This window comes from Syngnathus acus, chromosome 6, assembly GCF_901709675.1.
Source record: "Syngnathus acus chromosome 6, fSynAcu1.2, whole genome shotgun sequence".
NCBI lineage: Eukaryota > Metazoa > Chordata > Actinopteri > Syngnathiformes > Syngnathidae > Syngnathus > Syngnathus acus.
This window is the reverse complement of record NC_051092.1, coordinates 14359102-14377150: the sequence shown is the minus strand read 5'-3', so window position 1 is coordinate 14377150 and position 18049 is coordinate 14359102. Positions and strand designations below refer to the sequence as shown.

General features: G+C 57.3%; 3 protein-coding genes and 1 long non-coding RNA gene across 12 annotated transcripts; 1 reads left to right on the top strand and 3 right to left on the bottom strand.

Moving 5' to 3' along the window:
• Positions 1–110: 110 nt before the first annotated feature.
• Positions 111–7610, bottom strand: ambra1b (autophagy/beclin-1 regulator 1b). 3 transcript variants are annotated; one of them, XM_037253485.1, is made up of 19 exons: positions 7333–7610; positions 6229–6413; positions 6095–6153; positions 5822–6005; positions 5578–5750; positions 5432–5501; positions 4022–5367; positions 3870–3956; positions 3611–3799; positions 3461–3541; positions 3293–3396; positions 3106–3216; positions 2801–2989; positions 2566–2720; positions 2350–2489; positions 2064–2168; positions 1813–1994; positions 1629–1733; positions 111–1380 (listed from the first exon to the last, which is right to left on the bottom strand). In XM_037253485.1, exons 1-19 carry the CDS (start codon positions 7340–7342, stop codon positions 956–958), a joined length of 3900 nt encoding a protein of 1299 aa, XP_037109380.1. In that variant the 5' UTR covers positions 7343–7610; the 3' UTR covers positions 111–955. The 3 variants fall into 3 exon arrangements, with proteins under 3 accessions (XP_037109380.1, XP_037109382.1, XP_037109381.1); XM_037253487.1 differs by having other exon boundaries at positions 1629–1715; XM_037253486.1 differs by having other exon boundaries at positions 2350–2486.
• Positions 7611–7684: 74 nt separating this feature from the next.
• nox5 (NADPH oxidase, EF-hand calcium binding domain 5) lies at positions 7685–11793 on the bottom strand. Of its 6 annotated transcripts, none has more exons than XM_037253546.1 (16): positions 11648–11793; positions 11431–11581; positions 11139–11349; positions 10835–11072; positions 10618–10771; positions 10385–10557; positions 10086–10268; positions 9881–10013; positions 9657–9796; positions 9339–9545; positions 9230–9274; positions 9045–9169; positions 8889–8973; positions 8713–8812; positions 8484–8650; positions 7685–8399 (listed from the first exon to the last, which is right to left on the bottom strand). In XM_037253546.1, exons 1-16 carry the CDS (start codon positions 11765–11767, stop codon positions 8268–8270), a joined length of 2364 nt encoding a protein of 787 aa, XP_037109441.1. In that variant the 5' UTR covers positions 11768–11793; the 3' UTR covers positions 7685–8267. The 6 variants fall into 6 exon arrangements, with proteins under 6 accessions (XP_037109441.1, XP_037109442.1, XP_037109437.1 ...); XM_037253547.1 differs by having other exon boundaries at positions 9348–9545; XM_037253542.1 differs by having other exon boundaries at positions 11139–11581.
• LOC119124113 lies at positions 8267–12017 on the top strand. 2 transcript variants are annotated; one of them, XR_005098178.1, is made up of 3 exons: positions 8267–8405; positions 8643–9137; positions 9243–12017. It is a non-coding gene; the product is annotated as an uncharacterized LOC119124113 (long non-coding RNA). The 2 variants fall into 2 exon arrangements; XR_005098177.1 differs by having other exon boundaries at positions 8643–12017.
• Positions 12018–12059: 42 nt separating this feature from the next.
• rpgrip1l (RPGRIP1 like) lies at positions 12060–17742 on the bottom strand. Its single transcript, XM_037253491.1, is given in 24 exon segments — positions 12060–12404; positions 12478–12614; positions 12677–12761; positions 12837–13023; positions 13098–13322; positions 13391–13695; positions 13771–14101; positions 14165–14274; positions 14334–14611; positions 14613–14751; positions 14822–14939; positions 15004–15156; positions 15230–15280; positions 15353–15459; positions 15577–15713; positions 15776–15849; positions 15932–16078; positions 16171–16276; positions 16343–16435; positions 16516–16615; positions 16694–17013; positions 17082–17217; positions 17304–17387; positions 17603–17742. Coding segments are annotated over 23 exon segments (3528 nt in total). The 5' UTR covers positions 17380–17387; positions 17603–17742; the 3' UTR covers positions 12060–12291.
• Positions 17743–18049: the final 307 nt, after the last annotated feature.

The following is an 18049-nucleotide window of genomic DNA, read 5'->3' as shown; positions in this document are numbered from 1 at the left end:
CCATCCATCCATCATTCTCTCCATTCTAACTAACATAGCCATCACTCTCATGTCTTGCGTAGAAAACAAATGGTCTCAATTTGAAACTTTCAAACAAGAGGAAGAAGCCGTTGGAGTCTCAACGTTCTTTAATGACATCACATCTAAAAATCAGAGCAATGACTGGTGACAGCGGCGTTGTGGCGCCGGCAGCGAGAGCGCCACTGCGACCAGCGCCTTTAGTTCAGTGTTAACCAGTCAAGTAAAGCCAGGAGGACCTGGGCCAGGTCACCATCCAAACCCTAACAATCACAAGTCTCACTGCACTTCTCAAGGTTCATCACCCGCACGCATTTGTGCGGGCATGCACACATACACGCACACACACTCGCTTAAAACAGGAAATGTAAACGTGGTGCCTGTACAGTCGACAGGAAACATTTCAAGTTTTATTTTCAAGGAGTCTGAGGGGACAAGGGAGGTGCGCGCGGCTTTCTGGTGGTGATGAAGCGAGAGCGACTTTGGTCGTCGCTGTAACCAATCACAAGCTCGACATTACTGACAGTGGGAATGTTTTAACGCGTGATCCCAAGCAGTCCAAAGAAGATTTCCTTCCCGCAATAAATTAGGTGAGCGAGCGGCGGCCGAGTCGCGCGCACACGGTTGTCGGGAGGAGCTTCAGTCGCGACGGATGACCGACAACGGCGTTTCAAGGTCACATAATACAAAAGTGCAAGCTAACCACCAGCTGGTAGAGGAAGCCGCCGCTCCTCCGGGACGTGGCGCTCGAGCTAACGTGCGAGCGCGCCGGCGGGTGGGCGGGCGCGGGTTGCGCTCGAGCCCTTCCGCGCTTGAGCCCTTTTGTGGTGGGAATGTTGGCGCTGCTTCCAAATGGGCGGGAAGTGCACGCTGACGCCATTGAAGGTTTGAAGGGAAGATAAGGGCAAACTTCGCTCAGATCGGGGGCCAACCCTCACTACCTACTGTATGGGTCACCCTGGAAACTGCTGTGACGGGAGGGGGGGGAGGAGGAGGAGGGGCCCGGCAGCGAGTCCTCTTCCGCGCTGCCGCCGTCAAAAACATCGTCGGCGCCTTCGGCGGAGCGAGGGCCCCACGGGGGAGCGAGGCGCTCGGGCGGGTCGGCGGCCCGGCCGACGAGAGACGCCCCAGAGGAGGCGGCAACGGCGGCGGGCCCGACAGCGGTCCTGCCTGTCCTGGCGCCAGTCTGCGAGCCACGATGGATCCGATGGCTGACGATGATGTTGTTGCCGAATCCACCCATGGACGCCATGGTGGTGCTCTGTTCGCGCTGCACCACGGCCGTCATCCCGCGCTCAGCGATCAGGCGGTGGATCCGAGCCAGCGCATCTTCGCTGGAACCTCCACCTTCCGGGACCTCGCCTGGAACGACCACGACGTGTCATCAAGGCAAAGCAGCTTTTCAACTCAAAGCGCGTCAAGCTTTTAAAAACAGCACGTAAGGAAATTACAGAAATGACTGTAGATACATACATTGACATTTAGGCATCAACTGAAAACATTTAAAAATGTAGCTTTCTCAGGTAAAAAAAAAAAAAGATTAGTCAGATGAATCAGTGGGATGAATGGTGGCGGGGTGGAAAACATTTTGGACTTGACGTGCGGTGTACCTGCGTTGGCCGGGACCTCCCCCAAGGCACGGCCGCCATGACTCCCGTCCGAAGCTCCCGCGGTCTGGGACTCGAGGCCGTCGGCCGCTAGGCCGGCGGGCGGCGCTAAGCAAAGGAACGAGATGGAAAGCAGATCAGTGGAAAAGGTCAAAGTGCGAGGAAGGCGCACAGAAGACATCGGTACCGGCTCGGAGGCGAGCGGCGCCGGGCTCGGAAAGCTCCGTTTGGGTCTCGGCGTTTTGAAGCTGGACCACGGGCGTCTGCGTTCCTTGGGATGTCACGGAGGGGGCGGGGTTTCTGGGCTGAAGACCAATGGCGTTCATCAGGCCCATGTCTCGATCCAGCCTCCATCCCGAACGACTGGGCCTGAACACCCACGTGGCACGTTAAGACGACGCCGGGGTCCCCCACAGTCGAGGCGACAACAGTACTAACCCGGGTCGGTCGGAACCTCGCGTCCGGCCGCCACTGCCGTTGTTGACGGAAAACAAAGGTTCGGCGCCGGACTCGGTGGCACTTTCGCCGTCGCTGCGGTAGAACCTGAACACGCGCGCGTGTGTTAATTGAGGTGTACGCAGGAAGGCGGGGGCTCAACCTCGTTAACATTAACGAAGCAAATTGAAGGTCTTGACCTAGCAGACTTCCTGCTGCCACTGACCATTAACATTAGCAAGATAATCACATCCAGTAAACAGGAAGCCATATCAACGCCAGCACTCACACGGGCCGGCAGATGACCAGGTCCCCCTTGTTGGTTCCGTACGCCAGACCCAGCCCGGGATCGGGAAGCCAGCGAGCCGAGTTGATGCTGACGTGACGCCGCTGGTCCGGCGCCATGGGGTAGACCACGTTGAAGACCTTCTGGAAGCCAAGAGTCCCTTCATTCATTTGGTTGAACGGCAACGATGATGACGAGATGACCGCAACATTCGCTCACCCTGATGGAGGTCTCTCCTCCGTGCGGCTGCTGCAAGCGGAAGACTTGCGCCACCATGTGGTCAGTGGTGGGATGTAGCAGGATCCTGCGAGAGGCCAGCCCCACCATCACATAGCAGCCCAGTGGTGATAAGCTAACTGAAATAGCATTCAGACCTGGGTAGGGAGGGAGGAAGAAAATGAGGACGGGAGTCACAAGTCGTGTTGAGATGAAGACAGCCACGCATGTCTCCTACCAAATCTTTTGGTATAAAGCATCTCCCCGAGGTTGTGCGGCGCCAAGGAGTAGACTGCGAGGATTCCCTCATCGGGAAACCCGCGCTGACTGCTGGGAATGAAGACAGCCAGCAGCTGACCGTCGGCCGAGATGTCGCAACTGGCGTCGTTGTAAATCTTACAGTTTGGCACCAGCACATTGGCAGAGGCTGCGCACAAAGAAAAAACAACTTCAGGTGGCGAACATCCCGCAGACTCCTAGTTTAGATGGCCGCGCTAGTCGTTTAGCTAACAGATGCTAACTCAGATCCCCATTGTTTGGTACCGTTGCTGATCTCGGGCAGGTCAAACTTGGTGAAGTCCCACCACTGCAGGCGGTACGTTGTGTTGGCAATGTTGCTCGCCACTGCAGACTGGCCGTCGCCGATGGACGCGCCTGACGGGGGGGGAGTTGGGAGAGTCTCCTCAAGCCGTGCTTGCAGTCAGGTTGAGTTTGAGGGACGCACGCTTACCGGCGAGCACCCTGTTGACGGACGAGTGCGTGGCCAAGCCCGGCTGGCCTCTCTCGTGGTGGAAGATTCCGGCGTAAGGCAGGTACTCGGGAAGATGGAAGCGCCTGCGGGCGGGCGGGACCGCAAAAATTATATATAAATATTCGACCGGACCTGACGCAAACTCACCTTGGCACGAAGCGACCCAATGACGGCGCTGACATCCTGGCGTTCCGGGGCGCCCTGTGCCGCGCTCGCTCGCTGTTATCACTGAAATGACAACATCGTTGTTAGCCCACGCCAGCCGCGGACACCCGCGGCCACGCGCAGCCAACTCACTCCAACTCGTCAAAGTCCACGTCGGGGTTCTCCACGGAGCCCGACACGCTTCCGGCCGGCCCGTCGGATGAAGACGAAGACATGGCCCGCAGGCGGTTCTGCTGGTAGCGAGGAGAGCGCTGACGGATACTGTCCCGTCTGGACAAATACTGGATCATTCTCTGGGCGTAGTACGCTGCGGGCGACAGCCTGGACAGCCGGCGGCGGCACGTCTGTTAGCATTCGCGGCTCATCGCTGGGTTGTGATCAACGAGCTTACCTGGCCGGGTCGGGATAGATGGGGTGGTCCCGAGATCCGGTCATGTCGTAGCGAGACAGCGACATGAGAGAAGACTCTAGAAGTCTCCTGAGAGACAAAGAAAAAGGTGAGCGGAAAGTATGACTCGCGGACTTTGAGTTGACCGACGCTACCTTCGGAGGTAGTCCTCGTCCACGGGTGAGGGATCCACAGGCATTTCCTGGCTTAAGGCCTCGGAGGGGTCGGGGGCACGGGTGGCGGCCTGGCGGTACACCCTCTCCCACTGGGCCGTGTCCTGGTTGTACACCAAACCCACAGTCTGCTCGGCAGACGACGGCAGAGGGAAAGCTGCCGCCGGCGCAGTGGTGGGCACTGGCCGTCGCTGGCTGTCCAGAGAACTCCCGGCGCTCGGGACAGGACCGTCAGGCGAAGGAGAGGGCGAGGAGGACAAGGCAGAAGTGGGCTGCAGGGCGGATGAGGAGGAGGTGGAGGAGGTCTGGTTGGTGCGCTCCCAACGTTGAGAATCGTGATTGAAGGTCAGCAGGTTGTGACAGGCGCGGCAGCGGTTCAGGTGCCCCCGAGAGCCCCCCGGCTCCGGGGCTTGGGGAGTGGAGGAAGGGGGAGGCGGCGGCGGGGGCTGGTAATGGATGATGGTGGGGGAGGAGGAGGAAGGGCCGGCTCTGTCCGAGTCCACGTTGTTATTGAGAAGCTCCTGGCTCGGTTCCTGGCCACCCGCCGGCGGAGGCTCCAGGTCCTGCATGCGCTCAAACTCCAGGAAGTAGCGGCTCAGATTGCACTGCAACACGTTCCGAAAGGAGGCGGGGTTGCCGCGGGAGCCGTCCCAGAAGGGGTGGTGCCCGCTGCTGGTGCCCGAGCCGTCCCCTTGCTGGGAGAAGCCCCGCCCGTCGCTGGCCGAGGTGTACACCGGCGAGTGGGACGAGCTGTCCTGCTGACGCAACGCCGCCAGGAGGCCGAGCGAAGACGACGACGAGGTCCTGGGCGGCAGCACGTTGGCGCCGGCGCCGCCCTCCCTCATACTCAGCAAGCTGCGCGTCCAGTCCGGTCCCGGTCTGGAGGTGGAGTTGGGATCGCCGTTGCCGCCGTAGTAGAGCGAGGTGAAGGCTGAGGGGCGCGGCTCCGTGCGGGCCGCCGAGGAGGCGACCGAAGAAGGCGGGGTCTGGGGGGCTTCCGACGACACGCCAGGCGGCCCGCGGTTGGCCGAGCAGTGACTGCACATGCACGCCATGCCCAGGAAGCGGGTGCATTCCAGGAAAGACACCCCGCGCTCCGTGGAGACAAAGTGGCCCAGGGGGGCGGCGGGCGATTCCGTGGTGTCGGCCAGGGGCCGCGCTTGCTCGCTGGGGCTCTGCGCGTTGGGAGAGCGGGACGACAGGATGTGCAGGAAGTTGTGCAGGATGGGCGTGCGGCGAACGGGCTGAGGCAAGAAGGAACGCTGGCGGAAGTGAGGGTGCGGCAGCTGCTCCACGCTGTCCATGGGAACCTCGGAATCGTCCTCGCTCTAAAAAACACAAAACGTCGGCACCGGGCCGGAGATCGCGTCGCGGGAATGGAGCGTGGCTCACCTGCTGATTGGACGACGGGTTCAAGATGGCCGTCAAAAGGTTGTGCCCCAGCGGATCAAACCGCACCAACCTGAGGAACACACCCAAACAATGTCAATGTCAAATGACGAGGAGAAAGAGTTGAACGCCAGCTTGGCGAGACCCACCGCACTCGCTCGGCGTCGCTGCCAGTCTTGACGGCGGCGAAGGGTTCCGGTCGACTCCAGTCCCAAAAATGCAGCTCGTTGTTGGTGGCGATGAGGAGGAGCTGAGCGGTCGGGTGGAAGGCCAGCGAGGCGATGGCCACGTTGCTGTCTGTGAACCAGCTCTCGCTGCCGCCCTGTGCCGACAACCGCGACGGTTAATCGCCATCCGGATCCGCCGTCCGGATCCGCCGCCTCGCCCACTCACGTGCAAGTCCCAGATGCGGACTTCGCCGTCAAGGCATCCGGAGGCCACTAGGCCAGGAATGGTGGGATGAAAGGTCACACACCAGGGGGTCCTACGGTGGCCCACCAGGGAATGGAGGCACTTCCCGGTCTTGACTTCCGTGATGTAAATGTTGTGGTTGACGTGCGTGGAGGCCATAAGGGTCCTTGAAGAGTGTTGCCGTGGAAACACAGACAACATTAACAGCCACACAACACTCAAGCCACGCCCGCCTTCAGACATTCGCATCCTCACCGGTCAGGGCTGAAGGCCAACAGGAAGGTGGATCTGGGGCTGTCAGGCAGCTCAACTTTCTGAACATAAACAGGAAAGTGGTAAGCCGTAGCGTCGCCATAAGAGAAGAAAATGGCGGCCGGCGGCGAGCTCACCTGGCTCTGCCACTTCATCCCGCACACCTTCTCCTCCACCAGCAAATGCAGGAGGCGCTGCGAGCTGCACGTCTGCCAACCGCGGCTTCCCGCCGCGGACAGGAGGCGCACCGATTCCTGGGACGGGACGACATCACGCTGTTGGGACGGGGGGGCGGGGCGGGACCGGGGGGGATTGGCTGGTCCTAGTCAAGTCAAGTCAAGTTATTTATATAGTCCTAAATCACAAGCAAGTCTCAAAGGGCCTCAAAAATTGACAATTATTCTCAAACATCCCCTGACCTTAAACTCCCAGGAGGGCAAGGAAAAACTAAAAAAAAAAACTACTGGGGGAAAAATGAGAAACCTTGAGAAGAGACCACAGATGGGAGGATCTCCCTTCCAGGGTGACCAGGCTGCAATGGATGCAGGGAGGGCACATAATATAAAACAATCCAGAAAAGAAAAAGGGGATGTCCAATTCAAAGTGAAGAGCTGCAGGAGGTGCCCTCAATTGTCCTGGTTGCAGGTGCCGGCCGGCCAGCCGGCTCTGGGTTGTGTAGCTGCCAGGCTGCCGTTAGACAACTGACGACACATTCACACAGCAAATGTGGTTGATGATGGAACTAAGGTGCAATCTTGTGTGTGTGTGCCAATTACAGATTTCAATGACTTTATTCCACAAAACGACAGGCTTAACCTTTGACAAAAAAACCATTCATATTTCATTTCCACAATGGATCGTGATTGTGTGTATACGCAAGTCCATGCATTCATGATATGCATAGATAGATAGATAGATAGATAGATAGATAGATAGATAGATAGATAGATAGATAGAAACCGTGCCAGTCAAACAGACGACTGTGTGAGCTACTTCAACGCTATGTACGTCATGTGTCGAGTAAAGACGACTAAATGCTGCAGTTGGACACGGGAAAAAAATGAAAAGTGCAAATAGCTCGTCGGTCGAAAGCCGCTCGATGACATTATTTTTCTTCTTTTCCATCCAGTAACTCGCCGCAATCGTCAAATGCAATAAGCACACATTAAGTAGCGTTTACGTACGATTAGGTATGCAGCGATCAGGAAATTTGAAAATGATGTTTAAAAAGGAAGGCCTACCTTTCTCCATCTTAGGGGCTGCTCACATTAGCCATGGAGCTAGCTTGAGCCGAAACGAAAAAAAGGTATCCGTTGCTAAGAAAACTCAATCTTCACTCGTCTTGTAATCAATAACGACGTCCACTTGAACAAACGGACACCGCTGACATTTTGTGGATGCAAAGAAGCGACCTTTTCGAAGGCTTTGGTCCACAGTTAGCCAAGCTGCCCGACGCCGAATGGCTCCTGCGTAGCCAGCGAGCTAACGGCTAGCCGCACACTAGACAGGCCAACCAACAGAGCGTCGAATACTACTCATCGATCGAACCGACGAACGGAAACCAACCTCCAGTGTCATTCACTAAAACACACATTTAGATCCTTCCACCTTTAATGCAATGAAATATTTCTGATCGACAGAAATAATTCTTAAAGAAGACTAGCTGACAGCGCTTACGAACATTATAAAAGTCCGATGTCAAAATTACAAATGTGAGGTTATGTGGGGAAAAAAAAAAAAAAGGCAAAAGGCCACCCACGCTTGGTCGTCATTTATTTCTGGAATATCTAAATATTAATGGAAGAATCTATTTAGATTTAAATACCTTCGTTTTGGGTGACTCACTAACACCACGGATATACAAATAACATCTAAATATATAATACAATAATATAATACTAATCAATATACGTATATTAATATATTCTTAGACAGTGTAGATTTGAACGGATGTTCGTGTGCGTCTGTTAAAAGCAGCTGACGCTGTTGTTGGCAGTCGTCCATTGAGGGGGTGTAAAGATGCCCGTGGGGGGGGGGGGGGGGGGGGGGGGTGCAGCGGTCCTATTCAAGCTTGAGAGACAAAGTTCCCTTCCGTTTGCAGAGCAGGACGGCCCGTAGAAAGACCATCGAGATGAGCATTCCCGGTTGACATGCTTGCACCACGCCTTCTCTGATTTCAGAAGTGTTCCTTGTAGAAGTTGAAGCCAAAGTGTTCGCACTGAGCTTTGATGACTTTGGCCAACGCTGGAGAACCGCAGTAGAACACGTGAACTTTTCCTTTGTTCTCCTCGGCAATTTTCTGGAACACCTGATCGTAAGTGACATTTGGTTATTTATGCTTTTGCTTCTCCTTTTATATTGCAAAAGTGAGGAGCTTTTGGGAGGTTCTAACCTTGGCCCATTCGGGTCGCCCGGGCTGCGTTCTCGTCCTCAGGCCCGTGATGGAGTCTCTCTTCTCCTTCTTGGCTAGAAGGTCCAGCGCCATCTGTAGACCGATGGCCTTCATGTCGTTCTTGCACAAGGCTGACGTCATGTACATGTGCATCTCCAGGAAGCGACCTGCCGAAGAAGACGTCATTGAGGTCGCGAGGTCACACCTCAGACGCGGCAATGGCGGTCACCTTCGGGCTCCCCATCGGCCTGGTCCATCTCCAGTTTGGTCAGGAGGCTGACAAACCACTCGAAGGACTTCTGGTCACGGTTGATCCAGATGAAGTCAACCTGAGAAAGCGCCAAAAACGGACGTTTGCTCCAAGTGCTGTCCAAAGTTGACCGTTGTCATTTACCGTGGACTTACTTTGCGAAGCTTCATTTCACTATCCTTAATGTTCTCACACCACGAGTAGTTGCAGTTGGGACAATTCTGCTTCCTGCGCCGGTACCTGGAAACCCACGAGCGTGTTGGTCTCGTGAAGGACGTGGCAGCAAGGCGCCGGGAGCGAGAGCAAGTCACCTGTACATGATGCTCTGCAGGATGGAGGCGAAAGGCGTGATGCCGATGCCCGCCCCGATCAGAACAGCGTGCTCGGACGTAAAGATCTGTCTGGTGGGCGTGCCGTAGGGTCCGTCCACGTAGCACTGTCGGCCGGCACGAAGCAGGTCACATGACTGCCGTGCCAACGCGAGCGGTTTGCTCACCTTGATGTTGCAGAAGCGGTGATTCTCGCCAAACTTGGCAGAAACCTTCAAGCACACAAAGCGAGCGGCGTCAGTGGGTGTCGCCAGCCCATTGCTCATCAACACTCACTTGATCCACCTCTCTCGGGGGCGGGGCCTCGCCTCTCTCCGCTGGGCCCGGATCGTCCGAAGGGACGGGAAGAGGCAGCGAGATGGCGGCGGCGGGGGAGGCGGCGCCGCTCCGGGAGCCGTTGTGACGGTACATGATCAGCTCCACTGCATTGTCCTCGTTGGACGCCACCGCAGCGTCGGCGTGTGCCGAGCTGAACGACTCTTCCTGCCGATACGTGCGATAATGTCATCAGCTTTTACCTTCTTTCAGACTTCTGGGTGTATTTCACAAAGCGACAACATGGCGCCTCTGTGACAGCACTGAGCCTTTTCCCACCTGAGTCTTCATCATCTGTCTGCTCCGCAGGCTCGCCGCCAGCCTCCTGGGACTCGGCGCCGGAGTCTGCGGCTGGCGGAAATACTCGTACAGACGATTGGTCCACTGGCCCATGGAGCGGATGTGCAGCCACAGACTGTCTGCACACACACGCACACACACGCACACTCAACTTGGCCTCCCTGCCAGAGGAGAAGTGCAAGTAGACAGAAAGGAGGTCACACCAGCTTGCTCCGGAGCGCTGCTGATGGTGAACGGGTGCCACTCGTACTTGGCGATGACCGGAATGTTGATGTACACGTAATCTCCCGGCTTGAATTGGAAGAACTGTGGACGCTTGATGACCAGATGAGTCACCTGCAGAGCCAGAGTCATCAGAGACCTCATGAGGTGAGGTCAGACGGAGGTCACGCATGGGTCATCCATCACCTTGGACGGCAGCAGGTTGACCTCCACGATGTACAGACCTCCCATACGGGACACGGCGATTCCGATGATCTTCTCCAGCAGGAAGAGCAGACCCGGAACGACAAACCACTTCCAGAAGTTGGCGCAATGGATCATAAGCAGTGACCACACCCACACGTAGGACAAGTGAGACCAGTAGAACACCTGCCGCATACCGGACTTTATATATATATGGAAGTCATCTTGAATTTTTGTTCCTTTCCAATGGCGGCAAGGGTGCGTCCTCTACTGACCAAGTAATGCTATTGCGGTGCGCTTACTTCAAAATGTCCACTGCGTCGAACGAAGGTGCTGGAGCAGAGCCCCATGAGGCAGATGACCACCTGAAGGACGACGCCCGTCACAGAGGCCGTGCCCTTCACCCAGCCGATGCCGGGCCGCGTGGTCAGCAGGTACTCCCACACGCTGAATCCGCTATGCTGGGAGAGCTGAGCTAAAAGACACACAGGTGGCGTCGGACCGCTTGGAGGTTGAGTATTGGCAAGCGCCTTACCAAAGTTGAAGATGTGGGCGGTGGTGTGCACGAGCGTGTATCCGACGATGGCGTAACCCACAATCTGATGCAAGAGAATGTTCTGGTCCAACGGCAGAACCCGGACCACCCAGGTGGCCCGCAACCACGTGAGACAGCGGCGCAGCATCAAGACCTTGAAGGACACGCACGCAGATGAGGCGCATCCGACTTCCCGGCAGTCTGTACTTGGCATTACCATGACAAAGGTGCAGTTGAAGTTGAGGCACTGTCCGCATCCTTTGGCCAGCATGTAGCAGGCGCTCCCGTGGCGATGCTGCAGGACGGCGCCGACGAAGAGCGCCAGGCTGAGGCAAGCGTAGCCGCACAGGAACAGGAGCTTGCGACTGTTGTTTTGCCAATATGCCCACGTCAGGTAGCGAGGGGTCTGACGCTTCTTCTGCTCCGCTTCCGGAGGTTTGAGCCAGTTTGCCGCGCTTCAGCAAAAATGATTCTGGAGTGAGTACGGGCGGGCCAGGAGCGGGCCGCCGGGCCGCACCCACCTGATGGTCAGGTTCTCCATCACCTCTGGGAAGTCTTCCAGTTCTGCTTTGAGCTCCTCAAAGGTGATGGCGCCGCTGCGGTCTTTGTCGGCCGACTCAAACAGTGCCAGCGTCAGGTCATCCAGTTTCTCCTCCGGCAGAGAGATGGCGCTCTCGCGCAGGCACGACTTCAGAACCGTGCGCAGTTCGTCCGGATCGATAGAACCGCTCCCTGCGTGGAAGGTCGCAGATGACGTAACAACGGCTTCACGTCGATCTCGTTGGCCCATTTGGTTTCGGTGGTGCCACTCACCATCCACATCGTAGACCTGGAAGAGGAACCTAAGCTTGTCCGTCTCGCTACCGTGGATGAGAAGGTCCAGCGCCTCCAGAAGCTCATCCAGGCTGATGGAACTGCTCCCGTCCGAGTCGAAGAGCGCAAAGAAGCGCTCGGCGAAGAAAGACTGTGGCGGAGGTGGGCAGAGGGGGGGTCACGTGACACATAGAGGGTCGAATGATGCCGGACCAACCTCTTTGACTTTGAGAGCCGTCTTGAACTCATCCAGGTCGATCTCCTTGTCGTCCCCGGCGATGCTCTCAAACTGCTTGGTCACCCACTCCAGCCAACGTGCATCCTCGTCCGCGCTCATTGCCGACACCCGCCGCGTCCGTTATGGACTGCGATGCTACGCCCGACGCCAGCCAAAGTCAAAGTCACGTCGAGATGGTCGGTCATGTTTCTGCAAAAAGAGTTTTTACCTGCTGTTGCGAGTCTTCCTTAGCTGCCACTGAATCTTGGTCATCTTCATCGTCAGCTGGCGGTGACAGCCTCCCCTCCGCCACACGGGCTCATCCAATAAGATGGACGTGGAGGCGGGCTCTTACGTGCGAATGTGCGTGTGCGAATGTGCGTGCAAAAACAAAAGGTTGCTGAGTAGAAACGAGAATACTAAAATGTGTTTATTTTGGATAAAAACAGGACAGAAGTAAAAGGAGCAAACGACACGAAATTTTTTCAGCAGCTCACATGGCTCGGGACTCCCAAGAACCGGCGGACCAGGAGCACATGAGACCAAGACCAGTTGGTAAAATGGAGTTCCTTCTTCACGCTTACTGCCTACTCAGTCGCTAACACGTTAGCCTGTCACGTGACCGCCGTCGGGAGCCTCAGACGTCATCGTGACGGGGCGACGTGCGGCTCGTCCAAGATGGCGCGCAGCGTGTGCACTCCCTCAAACGAAACCCGCAGACTCCCCAGCCGGGACACGCCGTCCTGCGCATCCACAACTGCAACGCACACATGCGCAGATTCGGGTTCACGGAGCGTTTCCACCAGATGATAGCGATGAGGCGCTCAGACCTTGGAGGTTGAGGTGGACGACGTCGTCGGGTTGGTTCAGCAGGTCGGGAATTTTCAAGAAGGCCACGCCCACATCCTCGCACTCGCGCTCTTGCTCCTCCTCCTCCGGCGGCTCGCTCACCACGGTGAAACGAATTCTGCCCGGCGACGACAAGCGGTCGGCGAGTGTCGCATGGATGAAGCTCCGAGTGGGCCTCACCTCTCCATGTTGGCGTTTTCTCCTCGCAGGACGTCCTTGAGGAGTTTGCGTCTCGAAGCGTCGCCGGCCGCGCCCACGCCGATGACTGCCGACCGATCCGGACTTGATTAGAAAGTTCAATAGAGCGCACATACGTACGTTGCGCATTGGCGCTACGCACCTTTGCTGAAGTTGAAGCTGATGCTCTTCCCCGGAGGAGGTTTGGGCAGGGACACGGGCGTTTCCTCGGTGGGCATGTCGAGGAAGGAGAACTCCACAAAGAGTCGCACCACGTTGATGTCTCGACACAAGCGGGACTCCGCCTCCAGGCTGAGACACGTGACCTCCACCCGCACTCGCTGAAAGTCCTGAACACACGCCCGTGACTCGTGCGACTCTTTCTCAGAAAGAGACCGTCCATCTCGTCGAGGTGAAGGCTGACCTGAGTGACCCGGCGAAGAACGATGCCGTCGTCCTCATCGCTGTCGTATGGAGCGCACGAAGCGGCGTTGTGTTCGCACGCCGTCTTAGATGGAAACGGGTGTTGCGTGTCACCGAGGTCAGAGGTGAAGGTCCGGCATGGTAGGAAAACTTGACCTTCAGAGATCAAAGACTCTTCGCCATCCTCGTCTTCCTCGGACGGGCGGAGCGGCCCGCCGGGCGGCGCCTGCAAAGAGTTAGTCGACGGATGAGGCCCCGCCCACTCGACCGCCTCTCTTGTGTCTTTGAGCTCACCCGCAGGTCAGGGGGCGGTGCTTCTCGGAAGGTGACTTTCTTGGTCACCTGCTCTTCTTTGCCGGGAAGCTTCTTGGCGGACGTCGGGGTCGGCGGGGGCGTTGGCGCTTTCGGGTCAAAGACGTAGCCGCTGCTGTCGCCGCCGAGCTTTGAGGGCTCTGCGTGGCTTTCGGACAACGCGCGGCCTCCACCGACCTCCGCCGGCGGGAGAACATTGTCGCTTTGGACAGAGGGCATCTTCCACTTGAGGGCGAGGTCAATATGGCCGGCGTGGTGCCCGGAGGTGTCGTGGAGGTCAAAGGTGCCTTAGACAGGTGGAAAAGGTTCTCACGCTACATTTGATGAGGTGGAGGTGTTTGTGACTCAGGTCAAAAGTGTACCTGTGATCTCCTGATCCTGAAGCAGCGGCGCCAGAGGAACACCAGCTTTGCCCAAATACTCGTCCATCTGCGGCTCCTTGTCGTCGAACACGTAGAAGCCGAGCGTCTGGGAGGCCAGGTAGCATTCCAGAGCGCCGTCGGCGGCCACCCGGAAGGACTTGACGTCGGCGAAGCGAGGCTGCCGGCAGTCGTGCGCCGTAGAGGTGGGGTAGTCGGGGAAGTGGAAAAACTTGTAGACCACGTAAGGGCTGGGCAGCGACGAGCATCGGGAGCGCAGACCGCTGCAGCCGCGCACTTCCACCTGCAGTTCCTTCTCTGCAGCGGACGCCATCTAGGGCAGATGCAACAGCTAAGGCGTGCTAGCTCACACGAGGAAGGGATGAATCGCACGTACATGTCGGTCACGGTCGCCGACCACCGCCAGCCTCTTGGACTCAGCGATGGGATTGCGCAGCTTGATCCAATACTCCAACGATCCGAAGCAGGTGTCGGCGCCACAATTTCCTGAAAGCGACAGCGGGACATGACAACTACTCTCGCGCACCGGTGCGGGAAGTACTCACCGACCAGCGGCAGCGTCCCGGCCGCCGCCCCGTCCCGGAGGAGGCGGCGCAGATCCAGAGCGGCGCTGGCCACCGTCTTCCAGCGCAGCCCCAGCGCCTGATGCATCTCCACGCACAGCCGGCGCCGGCCCACATAGTCCAGGAAATCCTGGTCCACGCTCACCACGTACCGCGACGTGAAGCCGTAGCGCGGCGTCGGGCCCGCGGCCACCGGGGTGGCGTGCAGGTCAAAGAGGTAGAAGGCGTACGTACAGAAGGTGGACGGCGCCGGGTCGCCAGAGCCTCCAGGCGGCCTCGGACAGGGCGGCGCCCACGATCTGAACTTCCATGAGGTTCTCTCCGTGTTCCAGCGACAGACTCAGATCCCGGTCTGAGGGGTCCACGCTCTTGGCGCCGTAGGCCGCGCCACGCAACTGAGCTGAGGAGCGGGCGCAGGAGCTTGAGCGCCCGACGGAAAGGCGGTGCGCCGTGAGAAGGAAAGCCGCTACCTTCCAGTTTGTGCAACTTGGCATCCTTGGCGGCCAACATCTGCGTCTGATGTTCCAATTGCTGCGCGTGCGACCTTTTGTCAGACTCCATTTTCTTCTGGACCCGGTCTAGCTCCACCTGCAAACAAATCACACCATTAGCATGCCAGCTAGCCAGTCTGATTGAGGAAACCGCCGGTACCCTTCAGGTCACCGCTGATGCGACTCTCCACGGCCAGGAGCTGCCTGACCTTCTCCAGTTCTTGATGGTCTCCACGGTGAGCGTGTTCCTTCGGGCCGCCATCTTGGCCCTCCTGCAGGAAGCTCAATTCTCCGCACTGCTGTGATTTACGCGTCTGTAGGAGGAGAAACTGAGAAGGAGGTCGGAGCGAGAACTGAGTGTGTGTGTGTCTCTCCAGCCACGATCACCTTGATGAGCAGCAGCGCCTCTGTGAGTTTCTCGCCATCCGAGTCGTCCGCCTGTGAACGACACAGACAAGCGTCAGGGGCCAAAGTCAAAATGGAGGTGGCATCTGCGGAATGTGGGCTCACCCCGCAGAAGATGTCCAGGCGGCATCTGAGGTCCTCCATCTCCCGCTTCTCAAGGGTCAGCTGAGCCTCAAGCTTGCGCTTTTCTTCTCTCAGGTTCTGGCAGGCATCTGAACAAATAGGACACAATAGCTTCAACCACGCTACGGCGCTCCGTTCAACATATCACCAAGAGCACGGCAGGAAAAAAAGGGGGCGGGGCATGAGGAGATTGAAGTGGGTCTCACCTCTTTCAGCTTTGACCTGCTCCAGGATCTCCTTCTTGTCCAGCAGGTCGGCCTGCAGCGCCTCCTCCAGCTGAGCCACGTGCTGCTGAAGCTGGTGCTCCTGAGCGCTACAGCGCTGCTGGGAGCCATCCAACACGCTGCGCGCGCACACACACACAATTTTTGGTGACCTTGTGGTGTGTACAGACATCCGCCTCACCTGTTGAGCAGTTTCTCGTTGTGCTCCTTGAGAAGTGCTTTCTCCTGCTCCACCTCGTCCACACGCTCCTGCAACTGGTGGCCAGAAGAGACGGGATGGGATGGGACGTGAGTGACGGCAGCAACGACGGCGAAGGCAATGGCGGCGGGTCGGCACCTGCTGCATCTTGGCGTGCGACAGCTGCTCCGTCTGCAGCTGCGTCCTGAGCTCCACGTTCTTGGCGCGCTCGTCCCTCAGCTGCGACGTCAGCTCGGCCATCTTGGCCGTGGCGGCCTCGTAGCACGCTTTCTGCGTCTGCTGACTCTGCAAAACACGGCCGTTTTGCTTCAATATTGGAGGGGAAAGCATCTCTGCTTTGAAAAAAATTTGATTGACAGCAAGACGGAATATCGCACCTCCTTTAGTTGCAGGAAGCGCTCCTCCAGCTCCACCACGGCGCCGCATCGTTCGGCCAGCTGCTTCTGCAGTTTGATCATGGTCACGTTGTTGTTGATCTGCGACCTGCCCCGCCCCCACCTCATCATCATCAGCACCGCCAACGCCATCCTCATCGTCCAAATCTTCTACCTGAGTTCAGACTTGTTCTGCTGCTGAAGCGTCACGTGTTTCTCTTCCTCCAGTTGAGCGATGCGACGCTGCTGCGACTCGATCACGTTCTCTCTGCCGCACAAAACATCGACACGCCGCCGTGACATGGTCGACATATCGTTGCACCGGCAGCGAGGGCGTGTGGCTCTCACAGGTTGCGGCTCTTTTCTCGCGCTTCTTCCAGCATAGCGTGCACGTACGCCGTCGGTGGGCCGCTCGGCGGCCGCTCGTCTCCCGCCGCGCTCCTGGCGCCTGAGTGCGGGGAAGCGAGACACCCGAGTCAGCCAACGTCTGACTGCTACGACGGCGCGGCGTTTAGGCGCCACTCACGTCTGGGCGGCGTGGGCGAAGGAGATGAGGGGTCGTCACGCTTCCTGGGGGCGGAGGCGGCGCGCGTTTGGACGCGCAGGTGAGCCGCGCGCGCAGAGGACGATGAGGCCGCTAGCTTCTGCTGGCGCTGGGCCACAAACAACCGCTGCTTCAGCTTCTCGTTGTACGCCTCCAGTGCTCGCACCTTCTCCTGGAACTCGTCCATCAAGTCCTCCTGCTCCGGGTCCCGCCGCCTGGGCCCCGTCGGAGCGCCGACCCCCCGGGCCAGCTGCTCCATGCGACGGCGGTCCTTGACCAGCCTCAGCAACTTGGTGCCCAGCCTGTGAGGTGCCACAAACACTGCGTGTCGGGGAGAAGACAAGCAAAGCGGGGAAAGGCGCCATCTCACTTTCTGATCTTGTCCTCCTGTTGGTGGATGTGCTGCTTGAGAAGCAGCGAGTCGTCGTACACCTGCAGGAAGTTGTCCTCCAGCTCCTTTCTGGACACCCGCGACACGTCCACACGCAGCCGCACATCGTGAGCATCTGATGAGAAAGGAGGAAGAAGAAGAAAAGACCTCCGTGTTTGTTCCTCGTTGTCTTCTCCCACAACCAAAAGGAAATCTCCACACCTGGTGTTGCTCTGAGAGGGTGGCCGATGTCTTTGACAGGTTCATGTACTGCCGTGTCATCGAGTAGAAAAGACATATTTCACGCTGGAAGAAAAAAAACAAAAGTCAGACGAACATGAAATACATACACAGGCTACTTAGTGTTAAATTGATGAGTGTCAAATCCAGACGTGGTGAAAAGAAGTGACGACAAATCTCCGAGCAATGTTAGCATTCGGCAAAACAGCCAGCGCCCGCCCACTTCGATGAGCGCACTATCATCCATGTTGGAAAGACATTATTAAAATAATCTACGTTACGTGTTTGAGAACTTTCTGCGTCCGCGCGAAGTTCTCATTGAAGAGCGTTGCCAGTGTCAACAATCCGCATCCTTTAGCATCTTTTCTTCTTCTTTTTCTTCGTTGCCATCTTCTTCGTCGGTTTTTACCGAAGACACCTGGGAGCGATGTCTACGCGTGCTGCTACTTACTGGTCATTGCCTTCATTACACCCCATCGTGCTTGTAAACGGAAGACACGTCTTCTTCGCTTAGTGTCAGTTTTATCTGTTCGTCTGTTTGTTTTTGGATACATTTAACTGTCTAGTCTGTCGATGTTTACATCAAATCAAACAAAGTATTGGTTGAGAAATGTTATAGGACTTAAATGTCCAATGGGCCAGATTGGAGACAAGAGTGCTCCCCCCACCTCATGCCCACCCACTTTTGCTTTGTTACCAAGACACTGATGCACAAAAAAATCGTTTTT

Excerpts from the sequence above, each read along its gene's own strand:
- ambra1b (XM_037253485.1), bottom strand. Across the intron at positions 5,368-5,431 it reads ACCCGTCGTCCAATCAGCAG|AGCGAGGACGATTCCGAGGT; the intron begins GTGAGCCACGCT and ends TGTGTTTTTTAG. Across the intron at positions 2,990-3,105 it reads CCTGCCCGAGATCAGCAACG|CCTCTGCCAATGTGCTGGTG; the intron begins GTACCAAACAAT and ends CTTTGTGCGCAG.
- nox5 (XM_037253540.1), bottom strand. The coding sequence starts at position 11,767 with ATGAGCGCGGACGAGGATGCACGTTGGCTGGAGTGGGTGACCAAGCAG. Across the intron at positions 10,269-10,384 it reads GACGCAGTGGACATTTTGAA|GTGTTCTACTGGTCTCACTT; the intron begins GTAAGCGCACCG and ends GGTATGCGGCAG. Across the intron at positions 9,170-9,229 it reads ACCGCTTCTGCAACATCAAG|TGCTACGTGGACGGACCCTA; the intron begins GTGAGCAAACCG and ends GCCGGCCGACAG.